General features: G+C 46.0%; 1 protein-coding gene across 1 annotated transcript in view; it reads left to right on the top strand.

Annotated features, from left to right (window-relative positions):
* Window positions 1–6,178, top strand: part of LOC120375921 (zinc finger protein 850-like) — a gene marked incomplete at both ends in the record, with an annotated part of 362,646 nt that extends 356,468 nt beyond the window's left edge. Inside the window, one exon of the mRNA XM_039496944.1 lies at window positions 5,773–6,178. Within this exon, the coding sequence (XP_039352878.1) occupies window positions 5,773–6,178 (406 nt within the window). The remainder of the gene's footprint in view (window positions 1–5,772) is intronic.
* Between the last annotated feature and the right edge of the window lie 9,203 nt (window positions 6,179–15,381).

The following is a 15,381-nucleotide window of genomic DNA, read 5'->3' as shown; positions in this document are numbered from 1 at the left end:
GAATGGAACTTCCCCTCTTTGTGGAACAGGAAATAACCCTCTAGCCAGGGCTGGGAAAACTTCCCAGAGTCCCAGTGCTGGAGCCTGAACCTACTGACACTTCATTAGTTACCACCAACCCCGATCTTTGTGGCAACTGCAAACGTTATCGGTGATGATTTTATATTCTCTTCCAGGTCATGGATAAGAATGTTAAATAGCACAGGGCCAAGAACCAATCCTTGTGGGAATCCCCTAGAAAGAAATCCACTCGACCATGGTTCCCCATTTACAATCATAGTTTTTAATCTATTTAATGTATGCCGTGTTTATTTTGTATCTTTCTAGTTTTCTAGTCAAAATGTTGTGCTGAACCAAGTCATACCTAAACTTCTGTAAGGCATATATTACATCAATACTATTAGTTGCAACCAAACTTTTGATCTCATCCAATAAGGATATCCAGTTAGTTTGGTTGGATCTGTTGTCTCTGAAACTTTGTTAATTGGTACTAATTATATTACCCTCCTTTCATTCTTTATTAATTAAATCCATATTCGCTGCTCCATTATCTTGCCCAGTATCAGACTAACACTCTTGTAATTAGCTGGGTCATCTCTTTTACACTTTTAAAATATTGGCACAGCATTAGCTTTAGTCCAGTCTTCTGGAATTTCCCCAGTGTTCCAAGTCCTAATTATAATCACCATTAACAGTCCACCACACTTCTCCACCAGGTCTTTCAAAACTCTTGGATACAAGTTATCTGAACCTGCTTATTTAAACATGTCAAACTGTAAGAGCTGCTGTTCAACATCCTCGTGAGTTATTGTTGGAATGGAAAGACTGTCGTCCAACGTCTTATATGACTTACATCATCCGTTTTCTCCAAATCCAGGAGAGAAATATTTATTTAACACTTTTACCTCTTCTACATTATTTTTGATAATTCTGCCATTTCCATGTAGTAATTTGCCACTTCCATTGTTAGGATTAATTTTGTACTTAATATACTTTTTAAAAACTTCCTTCTTATTTTCATTAATTGGTCATTTATTTCTGATAGCTTCCCTTGCCAACTTTCTACAATTCTGACCTTCTATTCTTTACTATTGACTTCCCCTTTCTTCTATATATTTTATTTGGAGAGTGTTGGGATTCCTACCAGGGAGCCACCAGCAGGGTCCAGAGACAGCCTCATCTCCTATATCAAGCTCTGGCTAGTAGGTATGTGATAAATGTGAAGATCCTGCCTCCGTCAGCTGAGAGACACAGAGGTTCTCTCTTTCTACCCTCTGATGCCTCCTGGCTGCTCTAGACAAGGTGGGGTGGGACTCTGTTAACATGTGCCTCCTGGAGCTTCCATTTCCCTGGTGCTGCTGTTCCGTGAATAGCAGGGTTGTGAGTGGGGCAGCAGATCCTGAGTGTTGGACTCTTGCTCTTTCAGGGGCCGGTGACCTTCGAGGAGGTGGCTGTGTATTTCACCAGGGAAGAGTGGGCTCTGCTGGACCCTACTCAGAGAGCCCTCTACAGGGATGTCATGCAGGAGAACTATGAGACGGTGACCTCGCTGGGTAAGGAGTCCTGTCCCTGGGTTATTAGAAGCTGCGGGTCTCTAAAGAACCCAAGTAGTGATAACTTTATACCTTGATTTGTCATACAAGTTTTGGCAAGTTTCCTTGCCCCCTTTTGCCTTATCTCCCACCCACTAGTATCATTTTGGACATGTGCCTTTTAGTGCCATCAGTCATTTTAAAATTGAATTTAATGTATCCTTATTGGATAAATTAATAACTGTAGCTTTCATGCCTTTCCCTCATTTTAAGAGGAAAATATACCTCCTGTAGAATTCTAAATTGAGTAAATAGGTGTATGACTCATGCATGGCTGGTGTGACAGTCAGATGAGCTCCTCTTTCTAAAGGAGAGCGTATAATGTTGCCATTCAGGACCCCACGGGTGAAGGGAGAACAGAGCTGTGGGAGGGGAGGAGAAGGGGGGAGTAGATAATTCTGGGGTGCCAGGACATGGGGAGGGTGTGTGCAGGGTTAGAGCTAAGAAGCAGCAGGGAGGGAGGAGGTTGTGAGAGGTGAAGAGGGAACACAAGAATCTCCCAAGGTGCCGGGAGGTGGTGCTGGCTGAGAGTAATGGGAAGAAGTGGAGAGGAGTGTGGAGGAAGGGCACCGAGGAAGTGGCTCAGTCTCAGGTGTTGAAGCTAAGTGGCCTGTCCTTGTGGAAGAGTGGGACCCCTTGGGTGTCTAGTGCACTCAAGAGGCACCTCCCAAGGACTGTTTAAAAGCCAGGGCATTGCAGAGATCCTATGGATCCATGACAGTGTGCCAGAGGTTAAGCCTTATGGGGAAAAGATATAAAACAAGAAAAGAATCTAAATGCGTGTTTACCATCGCTCCCTCTCAGTCTTCAGGGGAATCCCTGGTCCGTTCCAAAGTGTATTAAAACCTTCCTTAAAGGCTCACCTCTTGGTTATCAGGTCATGTCCATTTGTTAGAGGGTTTTCCCTTCACCCTCCCACTTCCCTGGTTCTTGTCACGCAGACAGCAAGCAGCGAAAGACCAGAAGTCTGAAGCACAGATAATGCGATGTTTATTAGGGTTATTTCCAAGCAAGCATATTCCACTGCCCTAATGAACTTACACCTAGAAAAATTAATTATGCAGCAGACAGAAACAATTAGAGAACCAGACTGATTAACAAGGTAAAAGTGGTGGCCATAAAGATAAAACAATACAGAAATGAGGGTTTCAGAACCACAACCATTGAGAAGTGATTTCTTGCCAGACAGGATGCTGTCAGACTAAGTTTTCATTAACCGTCTTAAGATCTGTTTCTTTATCTGGTGGTGATGGGCGCTATCAGGACAGGATCATCTTCCTAACAGCCCAATAGCACCTTATTTCAGTGTGACTGGTTTGGGATGTGAGGATGTGACCCTTCGCTTCCCAGCTTATGGCTGCCCCTGCTGCTTAGCCAAAGGCCTTAGCCTAAGAACAAGGCCTCAGACTGTCACAGTGAGAGAAGGCCCAGACACAGGCAGACTGAGATTTTGATTCTTAGCTAGTTACAGGGGTATAAAGACAAAGTGATAAAAATACCCCTAAATTCTTAAACTATAGGCTTTACAGGCAGGCCTGAATATGTCTATTCTAACAGTGGGTTCTAGCCCTTCCCCCATTCTGTGTCTGTCTTGTGTATTTAGATCAGGGGTCGGCAACCTTTCAGAAGTGCTGTGCCGAGTCTTTATTTATTCACTCTAATTTAAGGTTCCGTGTGCCAGTAACACATTTTAACGTTTTTAGAAGGTCTCTTTCTATAAGTCTATAATATAGAACTAAACTATTGTTGTATGTAAAATAAATAAGGTTTTAAAAATGTCTAAGAAGCTTAATTTAAAATTACATTAAAATGCAGAGGCCCCCCCCCCCCCTCGGACCAGGGGCCAGGACCCAGGCAGTGTGAGTGCCACTGAAAATCAGCTCGCTGCCGCAGGTTTCCTACCCCTGATTTAGATTGTAAATTCTTCAGGGCATGGGCCATCTACTATTCTCTGTTTGTACTTTGCCTAGCACAATGGGGACCCACTGTTAGTTGGTCCTTAGGCACTAAGGTAGTGAATATGATTTGTTATAATAGTAACTCTCCTGCCACTTTGAGCCAAGGAAGATGGCCTTGGGATGCGTAGCCTTATTTGGGGTGTGTTAGTAATGTTGATTTGATTTATCAACTTAATTTAATGGGTATTGTAATTATTTTAATTAATTAATAATAATACTTAATCATTTATATTAATTAATATGAGTTTAGGCTCGCCAATTTGTTTGATCAGAAGATAAAAGTTCGTGTTTCGAATCAGGTTCCACAGAATTGATAAAGGGACCTTTGAGGGTATGACAGGAAGCTCACACGGAGACAGATATAGTCGTAACGACTTTTTATTAAACTCAATGAAATAGTAAGTAAATTGTAAAACAGGTAGAATTACAGAGTTACAATTGTATTACTGTTATTCAGGAGATACATATGATGATACAATATTATGTGCTGCAAACTTTGGTTAATATTCACACCCTGTTTTGATAAACTGGCGTTGGCCTCACCTCTGGCGGTTCTGGTTTCACAGCTCTTGCAAGGGAAACTAATGTAAAGAGCTGTCAAAGCTACTTTGGAATTTACTTTTTAGCTCAACTAAATAATCTAATACACAAATTAAAATAAAGTTTAGAGAGACCAAGCTTAGCCGAGTTCCTTTTGAACTTAAAGTTTGAAAACAAAATAAGTGCGGCCTATTACTGGTTAATAGCTGTCGTAGATGGATAGCATGAATACGTAGTTGAAGATGGTGAAGTGTAGAGAAGGAGGAGGAGGTTGAGGTGCGGGTAAAAAGAGGTAGGTTACTTCTTTTTATAGTGAGGTAGGTTACCTCTTTTTATGGAAATAAATGCCGGAAATCCTTCCTCTTATGCCCAAATTTCAGTCTTCCCCCATAGAAATGTTAGGATACGCTTACTCCATAGGCTAGTATGTGTGTGCGTATGGATGGCAGGTATCTGCGCACTTGTGGGGTACTTGTTAAGTCTGTGAGTACAACTTTGAAAAATCTCCTTTGCTATTCTTCATTGTCTGTTGGTCTAGGTAAAGGGTCTTAGACCTAAGCGTAGGCACTTTATTTGGGTATAGGAAAAACAGTTCCTTTTCTGCGTAAAAGGGCACAGGATATAGCTATGCTAACTTTGCTTTAGCTTAAAATGCAGGTTTTTGGCCTGTAGGTTTCTTGCATTACAGCCAAACATATTTTTAATATGAATTAATAAACCTATCACAATACTGTACTTATAAGAAAAGAGATATTGATGCAGGCAAGCAGATGAATCCTGAGGGCTACATATGTTACTGCCTAAAAATGAGATGGGGTTAAAACTATGGAATATTCTTTGTGACAAGTATCCCACAAATTCCACTGACCTCCCTTGTTTTCTTTGCCTGCAGTAGGGTTTCCAATTTCCAAACCTGATGTGATCTCGCAGCTAGAACGAGGGGAAGAACTGTGGGTCCCGGACCTCCAGGGCTCTGAGAAAGAAGTGATCCCGAGAGCTGCCTTCACAGGTGAGGACTTGGTTAAACAACTCAACAACTGCTTAGGAATGCAGGAAACATTTGGGATGCCCTACAAAGACCCTGTGAGCTCTTCAAGTTCAGGATTGTTCCCTGCAGATGTGGAATCATTATGGCAGATGTCACTCATGGCTTCCCTCCTATTCTGACTGACAACTGGCAGCAGGTCCCTCCCCGATCTCACTTTCCCCTGAGAGTTATGGTGCAGTGAGGACCCAGAACTGATGCCTTCCTCCCTTCTCTGTGGAAGGGCTTGGGGAAAATCAGCACCTGATAGGTTTGATCTCTCCCACATATATTTTGGTTTGTTCATCCCTTTTTCCATTCCTCTCTCTGACATTTCCTTTTTCTCAGGCACAGGGAGTGACCTATGTCTGGATTCTCTCTGTCTCCCATCCGGCGATGGGCTGGTGAGTGAGAACGAGGAGGAGAAACCCCAGCAGGAAGACACTGTGCAAGTAGATCCACATTGGCTGTTATCAGGAAGATCCAAAGGGAATGTTTCCAGGAGTTGTGCACTCCCAGAAAACACAAAAGCCTGTGAGACTCAGCAGAGGCCAGAGGAAAACTACAGTAGCCACTCAGCCCTTATTCCACGCAACAGAATCAACTTGGAAGAGAGACGCTACATGTGCCATGAGTGCGGGAAAAGCTTCGGGTGGAGCTCTCACCTTATCACACATCAGAGAATCCACACAGGGGAGACGCCCTACACGTGCTCTGAGTGCGGGAAAAGCTTCATTCAGCGCTCACACCTTATTACACATCAGAGAATCCACACAGGGGAGATGCCCTATACGTGCTCTGAGTGCGGGAAAAGCTTCAATCAGCGCTCTACCCTTATCGCACATCAGAGAATCCACACAGGGGAGATGCCCTATACGTGCTCTGAGTGCGGGAAAAGCTTCGTGCGGCGCTCTGACCTTATCAGACATGAGAGAATCCACACAGGGGAGACGCCCTACACGTGCTCTGAGTGCGGGAAAAGTTTTGGGCGGAGCTCTCACCTTATCAGACATGAGAGAATCCACACAGGAGAGATGCCCTACACGTGCTCTGAGTGCGGGAAAAGCTTCGGGCAGAGCTCTCACCTTATCAGACATGAGAGAATCCACACAGGGGAGACGCCCTACACGTGCTCTGAGTGCGGGAAAAGCTTCAGTCGGCACACAAGCCTTATTAGACATCAGAAAATCCACATAAGAGAGAACTGTTATAAATCCCTTGACTAGGGCTGGCCAAAGTTTGTCTTTTTTAATTACATTTGCTAATTCCCACATAGTGATTTTTGCACCATCTTCACCAAGGTCTCTCAGCTCCACCAGATCAGTTGCCTGCTTCTGCCTTTTGCAGCTCACCCTTCTTTGGGGTCAGTCCTGTGATCTTTTCTATCAACTCCATTCCTTTGAGTCGTAGGAGTGTGTGTCCCTCCTGCCAGGAATGTTCATCAGCTCCAGGTGGGAGAGAGGTCTGATCCCAACAAGCTACACTGAGGCAAAAAGTACCTGTGCTGATAGCCACTAGGACTGTACATGGCGGCTGCTTAAATTAGTGATCTTAGTGTAACAAGACAATTATAGTTGTAGAGCAGATGCAGCCCAGGGGCAGTGGTTGGCATTAGCTTTCCCCTTGACCTGACCTAAACTCCATCACTTTTCCTAGTCTAAACAAACCCTGAGCATCACGGTTATACTGTTCCCCCATTTCACAGCAATTGTTAGTCATCGAGTTCTCCCTTGGGGAACCAATTGTTTCGTTCCCAGTTGCTCTGATGTTGCTTTAGGTTGTGCTGGGGAGCAGATATTTTTATTATTTTCCACACTTAAAATATTTTTAATATGAATTAATAAACCTATCACAATACTGTATATAAAAAAGAGATATGATTGCAAGCAAGCAGATGATCCCTGAGAGCTACATATGTTACTGAACTATAACAAAGAGCAGGAACAGGGCAGGGATAGGGAAAAATGTCATTTCACCCATTGTAACAACAGACGTAGTTAGGGTAAGTCAGAGGGATTCCCTTATTCCCCATCACCATCCTCCTTCAATCCGTGCTAGAGCCTAAGAATCCTTTTCCTTTCCCCCGTTGTGGGATGGGAGACTTCCAAAAGTGCTCCCTGGGCTATAGCACATGGCTAAGCTCAGAGAATAAACCCGAAATAGCCCCTGAGCTTTGCTTTTTGAATTCTGTGTTTCCGATTACTTCAAGCCGGGGCATTGTGATTATTTACCAGTTTCTCTAGCACTGTTCCTACCACTGTTTCTGTAACATATTTTGTTTTTTGTGGGACAGGGTTGTTATTCCTTTGCCTAACCCCAACCTGCAAGGCCAGGGTGTCTGTTTTCTCTGGCCCCTCCCCACAGACAAATCTGACAGGGTTGCACCTGCCAGGAGCAAACAAAAAGCCCCACTGGTCACACACACAAAGCAGATAGACACACACAAGATACAGAAGAAACTGAATTATTTGAAACTGAATTATTTGAGCTATCAACATTTCCACTTTCCCACGGCATGTTAGTTCTGAAGGTTGTTTTAATTTATTTTCTTGGAACCAGAAATGGGGAAAGAGACACTGGAGTCAGTTGAATTACAGCAGGAAGGGATAAGTCTCATGATTTGTCACTAACCAAAGGCTTTGTAAACAGAGTGATAATGTTACTGAGTGGTCTGGCTAACCCTGCAGTTAGAAACAATCAGCTCTATGGGTGGCAAATTGACAGAGGCTCTGCTGCTGATCATGAAATAGAAGCACATTACTTTTAAACAGCTGCTACTTCATTGCCTCTGGAAGTACAGAAAACAATGATCTGTGTTAAATGAAAGTTGCCATTTCTCAGAGCCCCAATTTCTATTGTGTGTGTACAGGAAGGTTTGAATGTGTAGCAGGTAGTTTGGTCAAGCTTAGCTATTTTATGTGTGTAACAGGCTCCTGCCCACCTCCAGCAGAGGTTTCAATCACATATGATGGCAACTTACCGAATGTCACACAAATTAGTCCATCCCTCCCCATATTCAGTCTCTGACGGGAATGTTAGGATGAGGCAGAGAACTGGGAAAGTATCGCAGTAGGAATACATTAAAAAGTGGGATTAATCAGAGCTGGGCTGCAGACAGAGCCTGTTCTAGAGCTGGTGAAGTGACAGGGACACACTCCCAGTAGTGCTGGCTCTGAAGTAACAGCAGAAGCAGATCGAAGAGAATGAGCTCATGGGCAGCTGCCCTGTCAGTGCATCACTCACCTGGCAGGTGTTACACAAAACACAGCACTTCCCCCCACCGCCACCACTTCATTATACTGTCCATGGGGCTGTTTGTCCTGCAGGACTTTGATCTTTCTGGGTGGTCCATGGTGATTCATAACAGAGCCATTAGGGGAGCAGGAGTCATCCCAATGGAAATCTCTCCACTTCTTTCTGAGTGTTACCTTCTTAGCCCTGGCTTTGGAGATGACATTAGCCTTATCCTGTCTTGATTTTAGGTAGGATTGTGATCACCCTCTGGGGCTTGGCAGCTTAGAACTTTTGAGGGCTTTTCTCTGCCTTTTTGGTCCCCGCTGCAGTCAGTACATTCTAGACATGGGCATGGTGACCTTCCTGGGGATCTTGACAGCTGTGGCCAGCTTCTTGGTGGCTATTTTCCTGCTCACAGCCACTGTCTTCTTCTCATGCCTTGTCCTGGGGGCCCAGCCGTTGGCTGAATGTGAAGGAGCCAAAGTGCTGGTGACTTTAGCCTGCAGCAAAAGCAACAAAGAATCCTGTGGCACCTTATAGACTAACAGACGTTCTGCAGCATGAGCTTTCGTGGGTGAATACCCACTTCTTCAGATGCAAGACTTGCATCTGAAGAAGTGGGTATTCACCCACGAAAGCTCATGCTGCAGAACGTCTGTTAGTCTATAAGGTGCCACAGGATTCTTTGTTGCTTTTACAGATCCAGACTAACACGGCTACCCCTCTGATAGCCTGCAGCAAGTTGCCTTTGCTCGTCAGACTCCTGAACTGCAGCTGGATGTGGTTCTTGTTCTTCTGCACAGCACAGCCCTGGAGAAGAGGGATCTGCAAATGTACATTCATATGATCCCTTTGTTTAATTGATGAAAACATAAACTAGACACTTACAGGATTGGAACTGATTTCAGCTGATGGACAGGTTTGCTAGGTTTTTATGCATTTGGACAGCAAAATGTTGAGTGTTCACATTCATTTCAAGCATCCTCGTATGGTGGAGCTCCTGAACATAATGGAGAATGGTTTTTGTAAAGGAAAATCATGCCTCACGAATCTACTATAATTATTTGAGGGAGTCAACAAGCATGTGAATAAAGGTGATCCCGTGGATATAGAATACTTAGATTTTCAGAAAACCTTTGACAAGGTCTCTCCCCAAAGGCTCTGAAGCAAAATGGGATAAGATGGAAGATCCTCTCTGGGATAGGTAACTGGTTCAAAGGCAAGAACGAAAGGGTCTGATTTTCAGAATGGAGAGAGGTAAATAGTGGTGTCCCCCTCGGGTCTGTACTGGGACCAGCACTGTTCAACATACTCCTGAGTGATCTGGAAAAAGGGGTAAACAGTGAGGTGGAAACATTTGCAGATGATACTGTCAGAGTCTACCCTCACTTGAAACTGGGGGGTTTCAAGGTGAGGACCCGCATGTCTTCCCCCACCCCAAAATCCTAGGGTAGGTCTCCCTTTTGCTGCCACCACCTCGGTCAATTACGTGGGCCGGGACACCCCTGTTTTCCCCCTGTCTCCCTGAGAAGACACTCCCTGGGGAACACAGATCAACTCACAGAGGAGGAACCTCCCCCCTCCCTCTCTCCTAGCCACTGGGAAGATATACACCGAGTCAAATCCTTGACTCAACACAAAGAGGACTTACCTCCCCTCCCTTCCCTAGTCCAGGAAAGAGATACCTGATTCAAACTGCTTGAATCAAACCCAAGAGGAACTATCTCTTCCCCTCCCTTCTCTGCCCGGAGATAAGCTGTCTCACCACCGAGAGAGAATGTCTTAGCCCCTTCCCCTATATCCACAGTAGAAGGGATTTAATCAAATCTTTATAGAAAGAATTTATTAAAAGAAAAACAAGAAAATACAGAATCTCTATGAGTCCAAGCTGGACACTCATAGGGTATAACCTTGCTAAGTTCTGGAGAGAATCCTCTCTCTTCTCAGTACAACCAGTACAGGCAGAATTAAGAATAATCAATAACAAACACACAGAATTGCAAACATAGGATTATTAGATAATGACACAAAGTATCTTTCTAATACTCACTATCTTGACTAGAAGAAATTAGTTCAGAAAGGTAGAAACTTGTAGACTTGATTAAAACATCTGGACTCTTGTAACTCCAGACGGCTAAAGACAAAACACACAGGATCAGAGGGAAAAAGTTCCCTCCTAGAAATTTCAAATTCTCTTCCCTGATTGGTCCTCAGGTCAGGTGCCTACCAGGTACTATTTTTAACCCTTTACTAACTATTCATGACAGATACAAACCAACTCAAGTTAGTTACGTCCAAAAGAGAATGTGAAGTGTGACAAAGGGATCTCACCAAAGTGAATGACTGGGCAGCAAAAAAGCAGATGAAATTCAATGTGGATCAATGCAAAGTAATGCACATGGGAAAACATGATCTCAATTCTACATCTAAACTGATGGGGTCTAAATTAGCTCTTACAACTTAAGAAAGAGATCTTGGAGTCACTGTGGATACTTCTCTGAAAACATCCACTCAATGTGCATTGGCAGTCAAAAAAGCGAACAAAATGTTGGGAAGTCATTAGGAAAGGGATGGCTAGCAAGACAGAAATATAATATTGCCTGTCTATAAATCTGTGGTAGGCCCACATCTTGAATACTGGAGCTGGTCTCCCATCTCAAAAAGATATATTGGAATTGGGAAAGGCACAGAAAAGGGCAACCAAAATGATTGGGGTGTGGAACAGCTTCCATGTGAGATGAGATTAATAAGACTGAGGGGAGTTTTCAGCTTGGAAAAGAGATGACTAAGGCGGGGCTAGGATAGAGGTCTATAAAATGACGGGTATGGAGAAAGTAAATAAGGAAGTATCAGAGGGGTAGCCGTGTTAGTCTGGCTCTGTAGGGAAGTGCTATTTACTCATAACACAAGAACTGGGGTCACCCGATGAAATGAATAGAGAGCAGGTTTAAAATAAACCAAAGGAAGTATTTCTTCACCCAACACACAGTCAACCTGGGGAAACATTGCCAGAGGATGCTGTGAGGGCCAAGACTATAACAGGGTCTACCAAAGAACTAGATAAGTTGATGGAGGATGGGTCCATCATTGGCTATTAGCCAGGATGGGCAGGGATACAAAACCATGCTCTTGAAGTGTCCCCAGCCTGTTTGCTGGAAGCTGGGACTAGGCGACGGGATGGATCGCTTGATGATTCCCTGTTCTGTTGATTCCCTCGCGGGCACCTGGCATTGGCCACTGTGGGAGGACAGGATTCTGGGCTGGCTGGACCATTGGTCTGATCCAGTCTGGCTGTTCTTATGACCAATAGAGGGCAGTCCTCGACAGCAATATTTATATTTGGTGCACTGAAAGGGCTAACTTTCCAAAGCTGACCCAAATGATCAGTGAAAGTGTTTTGGAGAAAAACACTAAACAGAAGAATGTAAATGAAAACTGTGAGCTATTGTTTAAGGAGCTTGTTAGATGGGGCATAAGCCGCATTGCCTAATTAGCTGAGCTTGCAATGGCCTTCCACTCAACTCGCTGACATTTCTCCATCTGCAAATGTGGTAACTGTTTTAAAACCTAGATCCAATCAATTACAACATGTCAGGGAAGATTCTAGGCATCAATGATCTGATCATTGGGTTGATGGCGGTAAACAAGAGATTCCCATAAGGCTCCCTCCCTCCCTCTTCCCAAGAGCCACCCTCATCCTCTCTCCCCTTTCTGCTCCTGCATCCTCTGCAAATTTTCAAAGACAGATGCCTCGTGACAGCCTTCGCTCTTGAGGAAGTTGCCTAGTGGTCAGGGTTTTGGTCCTTTGGGGTGGAAGGACGCAGCAGATAGTGGGGGAGCCCAGGGCCTCCCATGGGCTCTGACCCAGGCCACTCTGAGGGCAACACTTCCTGCCACCTCACTATTGTCCAAAGTTTGCAGTTTGTCACAGGAAGCTCTGAACAGTGTCAGCTCACTGCTTGGCACCTCTTTGCAGCCGGGTATGGCATGGCAGCTCTCTCCTTCTTGGGGTGGCAGCTGTGTCTGTTACGCTGACAGATCCGGGTCAGTGACTTGTCGGTGGGTGGGATCGAACTGGGAACTCAGGAGCTTAGTGCGTGGGCCTCTACAGCATGAACTGAAAGCCACCTAGCTGCTAGCTAAGACTGTAGAAAAGACTCGTTTTATCTCTCCCTCTAAGTAATCCCGGTGCCACTAGCTGGGACGCCCCACCACACCCGGGAGGTGTGTGGGTTACATACTTCCCTAGCTGAGGAAGCGCATCCGAGCTTCGGAGAGTTCCCAGCTGTAATCCTGGACAACCCCTGTAACGATGCGGCCTCTGGCGGACACTGCTGAGAGTATCAATTCAGGGCAAATTGCTTGGAGCAGGGCAGTCACAGCCCGAGGCTGGGTGCCCTTTACTATTAAAGCACGTCACAGCAGCCATGCCGGGAGAACTTTGGTTTTACCCCACTGGCCAATCCGGACGTCATACAAGCAATTCCTCAGCTATTCCAGTTCCCTTCTATCACCACCAGCCCCGCTCCTTATGGGGATGAATGGTTATGAAAACCGATACCCCAGTAAAAGAAAACGGGTTCTGTCAAAGGACCAAGCCCCAAATGCAGGTGAATAGATGAATCAGATCTTACCCACAAATCACGCTCTTGCAAATCCTTCAGCATGTAAAATCTAAAGGTTTATTCATAAAAAGTAAGAAATATGGATGAGAGCTAAAATTGTTAAAGGAATCAGTTACATCCAGTAATGGCAAAGTTCTTGGTTCAGGCTTGTAGCAGTGATGGAATAAACTGCAGGTTCAAATCAAGTCTCTGGAGTCCATCCACAGCTGGGATGGGTCATTCAGTCCTTTGTCTAGAGCTTCAGTTTGTAGCAAAGTCCTCCAGAGGTAGAAGCAGGACTGGAGATGAGGCATCAGCCTTTTATAGTCTCTTGCCATGTGGTCTTTGCTTTCTTTGTCGCAAGGACACTCGATCCAGCACGTGGCACAGAAAAACCTTCGAGTTCTGTCCATAGGCAGGTCCCTGCAGACCTTGCTGAGTCACAGGGTGTATCTGCCTTCTGTCAGTGGGTCGATTGTAGATGGTCCTTAGTGGGCCATCAAGGAGGCGAGGCAGAACTGACACCAACTTGTCTGGGGTATTTCCCGGAAACAGAGCACAAGTTTGAAATATGGGCAGCATAGAGCCAATATTCATAACGTCAACTACAAAAAATGATAGACATCTAGAGATAGCATCATTATAATCAGTCAATCAGAACCTCCACATAGACCCCTTACACAACAACCTTTCTACAATATTGGCTGCAAATAGAGAACAGTGGCCACAACGGTGATCTGTACCGTTACAGATTATGTCAGTAACATCACAGGAGGTGACACGGCATCAGTGAGACTGGGGGTTTGGCTACACTTGCAGGTGTACAGTGCTGGGAGTTAAAGCTGTCTTCGTACAGCTGTGTAGGGAAAGCGCTGCAGTGTGGCCACATTTGCAGCATTTGCAGTGGTGTTGGGAGTGGTGCATTATGGGCAGCTATCCCACAGAGCACCTCTTCCCATTCTGGTGCCATGGGTTGTGGGAAGGGTGCAGAGGGTGTGGATCATTCTGGTTCCTCTCCCAATGCCCTGTGATGCATCGCTTCACATCCCAGCAATCCCTGTTTTTCCGTCCATGTTTGGCGCCATCTTGCATCTTTCAACGTTTTCTGTGCAGCGCAATTCTGTGTTCCGTTTCGGTCTGCGGAAAGTGGAACCTGAACTGCTGAGGAGTTTGCTGACGAGTCTCACCAGCACATCACATTTGGCAGTTGAGCTATTCCTTAAGATCCAAAGTGACAGTGAGGAGTGCAACAATGATAGCGAGTCGCATAACGCGTACCACACAAAATTGCTTGTAACATTCACAGACATGCTCAGCACCATGGAACGCCACTTTTGGGCTCAAGAAACAAGCACTGAGTGGTAGGATCACATTGTCATGGAAGTCTGGGATAATGAGCAGTGGCTGCAGAACTTTCGGATGAGAAAAGCCACTTTCATGGGACTGTGTGAGGAGCTCACCCCCACCCTGCGGCACAAGGACACGAGATTGAGATCTGCCCTGCCGGTGGACAGGGGCGGCTCTACAGTTTTGGCCGCCCCAAGCAGCCATGCGCGGGAGGCGCCCCGGAGCCGCGGGAGCAGTGGACCTCCCGCGGGCATGACTGCAGAGGGTCCGCTGGTCCCGCGTGGCCCGGCTGAACCCCCCGCGGCTGCGGACGGTTCGCGGATCCCGCGGCTGCCGCAGTCATGCCTGCGGGAGGTCCAGCCGAGCCACAGGACGAGCGCTCCCTCCGCAGTCATGCCTGCGGCAGGTCCGGGCGGCCCGGGGCGCCGGTGGACCTCCCGCAGGCATGCCTGCGGCAGGTCCGCCGGCGCAGCCTGCCGCCCCTAGATTTGGCCGCCTAGGCACCAGCTTGTTTTGCTGGTGCCTAGAGCCGCCCCTGCCGGTGGAGAAGCGGGTGGCTATTGCAATCTGGAAGCTGGTAACTCCAGACAGCTACTGATCCGTCGCAAACCAGTTTGAAGTGGGAAAGTCGACCGTTGGAATCGTGTTGATGCAAGTTTGCAGGGCCATTAATCGCATCCTGCTAAGAAGAACTGTGACTCTGGGGAAATGTGCAGGACATTGTGGATGGCTTTGCACAAATGGGCTTCCCTAACTGTGGAGGGGTGATAGATGGGACCCATATTCCTATTCTGGCACCACCCCACCTAGTATCTGGGTACGTTAATCGGAAGGGGTATTTCTCTATGGTTTTCCAGGCGCTTGTGGATCACCGTGGGCATTTCTTTGACATTAACGCAGGCTGGCCCGTAAAGGTGCATGATGCACGCATCTTTCGGAACAGTGGCCTGTTCAAGAAGCTGCAGGCCGGGACTTTTTTCCCAGACCAGAGGATCACAGTAGGGGACGTCAAAATGCCCATTGTGATCCTTGGAGACCCCGCTTACCCGTTAATGCTGTGGCTCATGAAACCGTACACACGG

Source organism: Mauremys reevesii, linkage group 12, assembly GCF_016161935.1.
Source record: "Mauremys reevesii isolate NIE-2019 linkage group 12, ASM1616193v1, whole genome shotgun sequence".
Lineage (NCBI taxonomy): Eukaryota > Metazoa > Chordata > Testudines > Geoemydidae > Mauremys > Mauremys reevesii.
The sequence above is the reverse complement of the archived record's forward strand: the minus strand, read 5'-3'. Positions and strand labels throughout refer to the sequence as shown.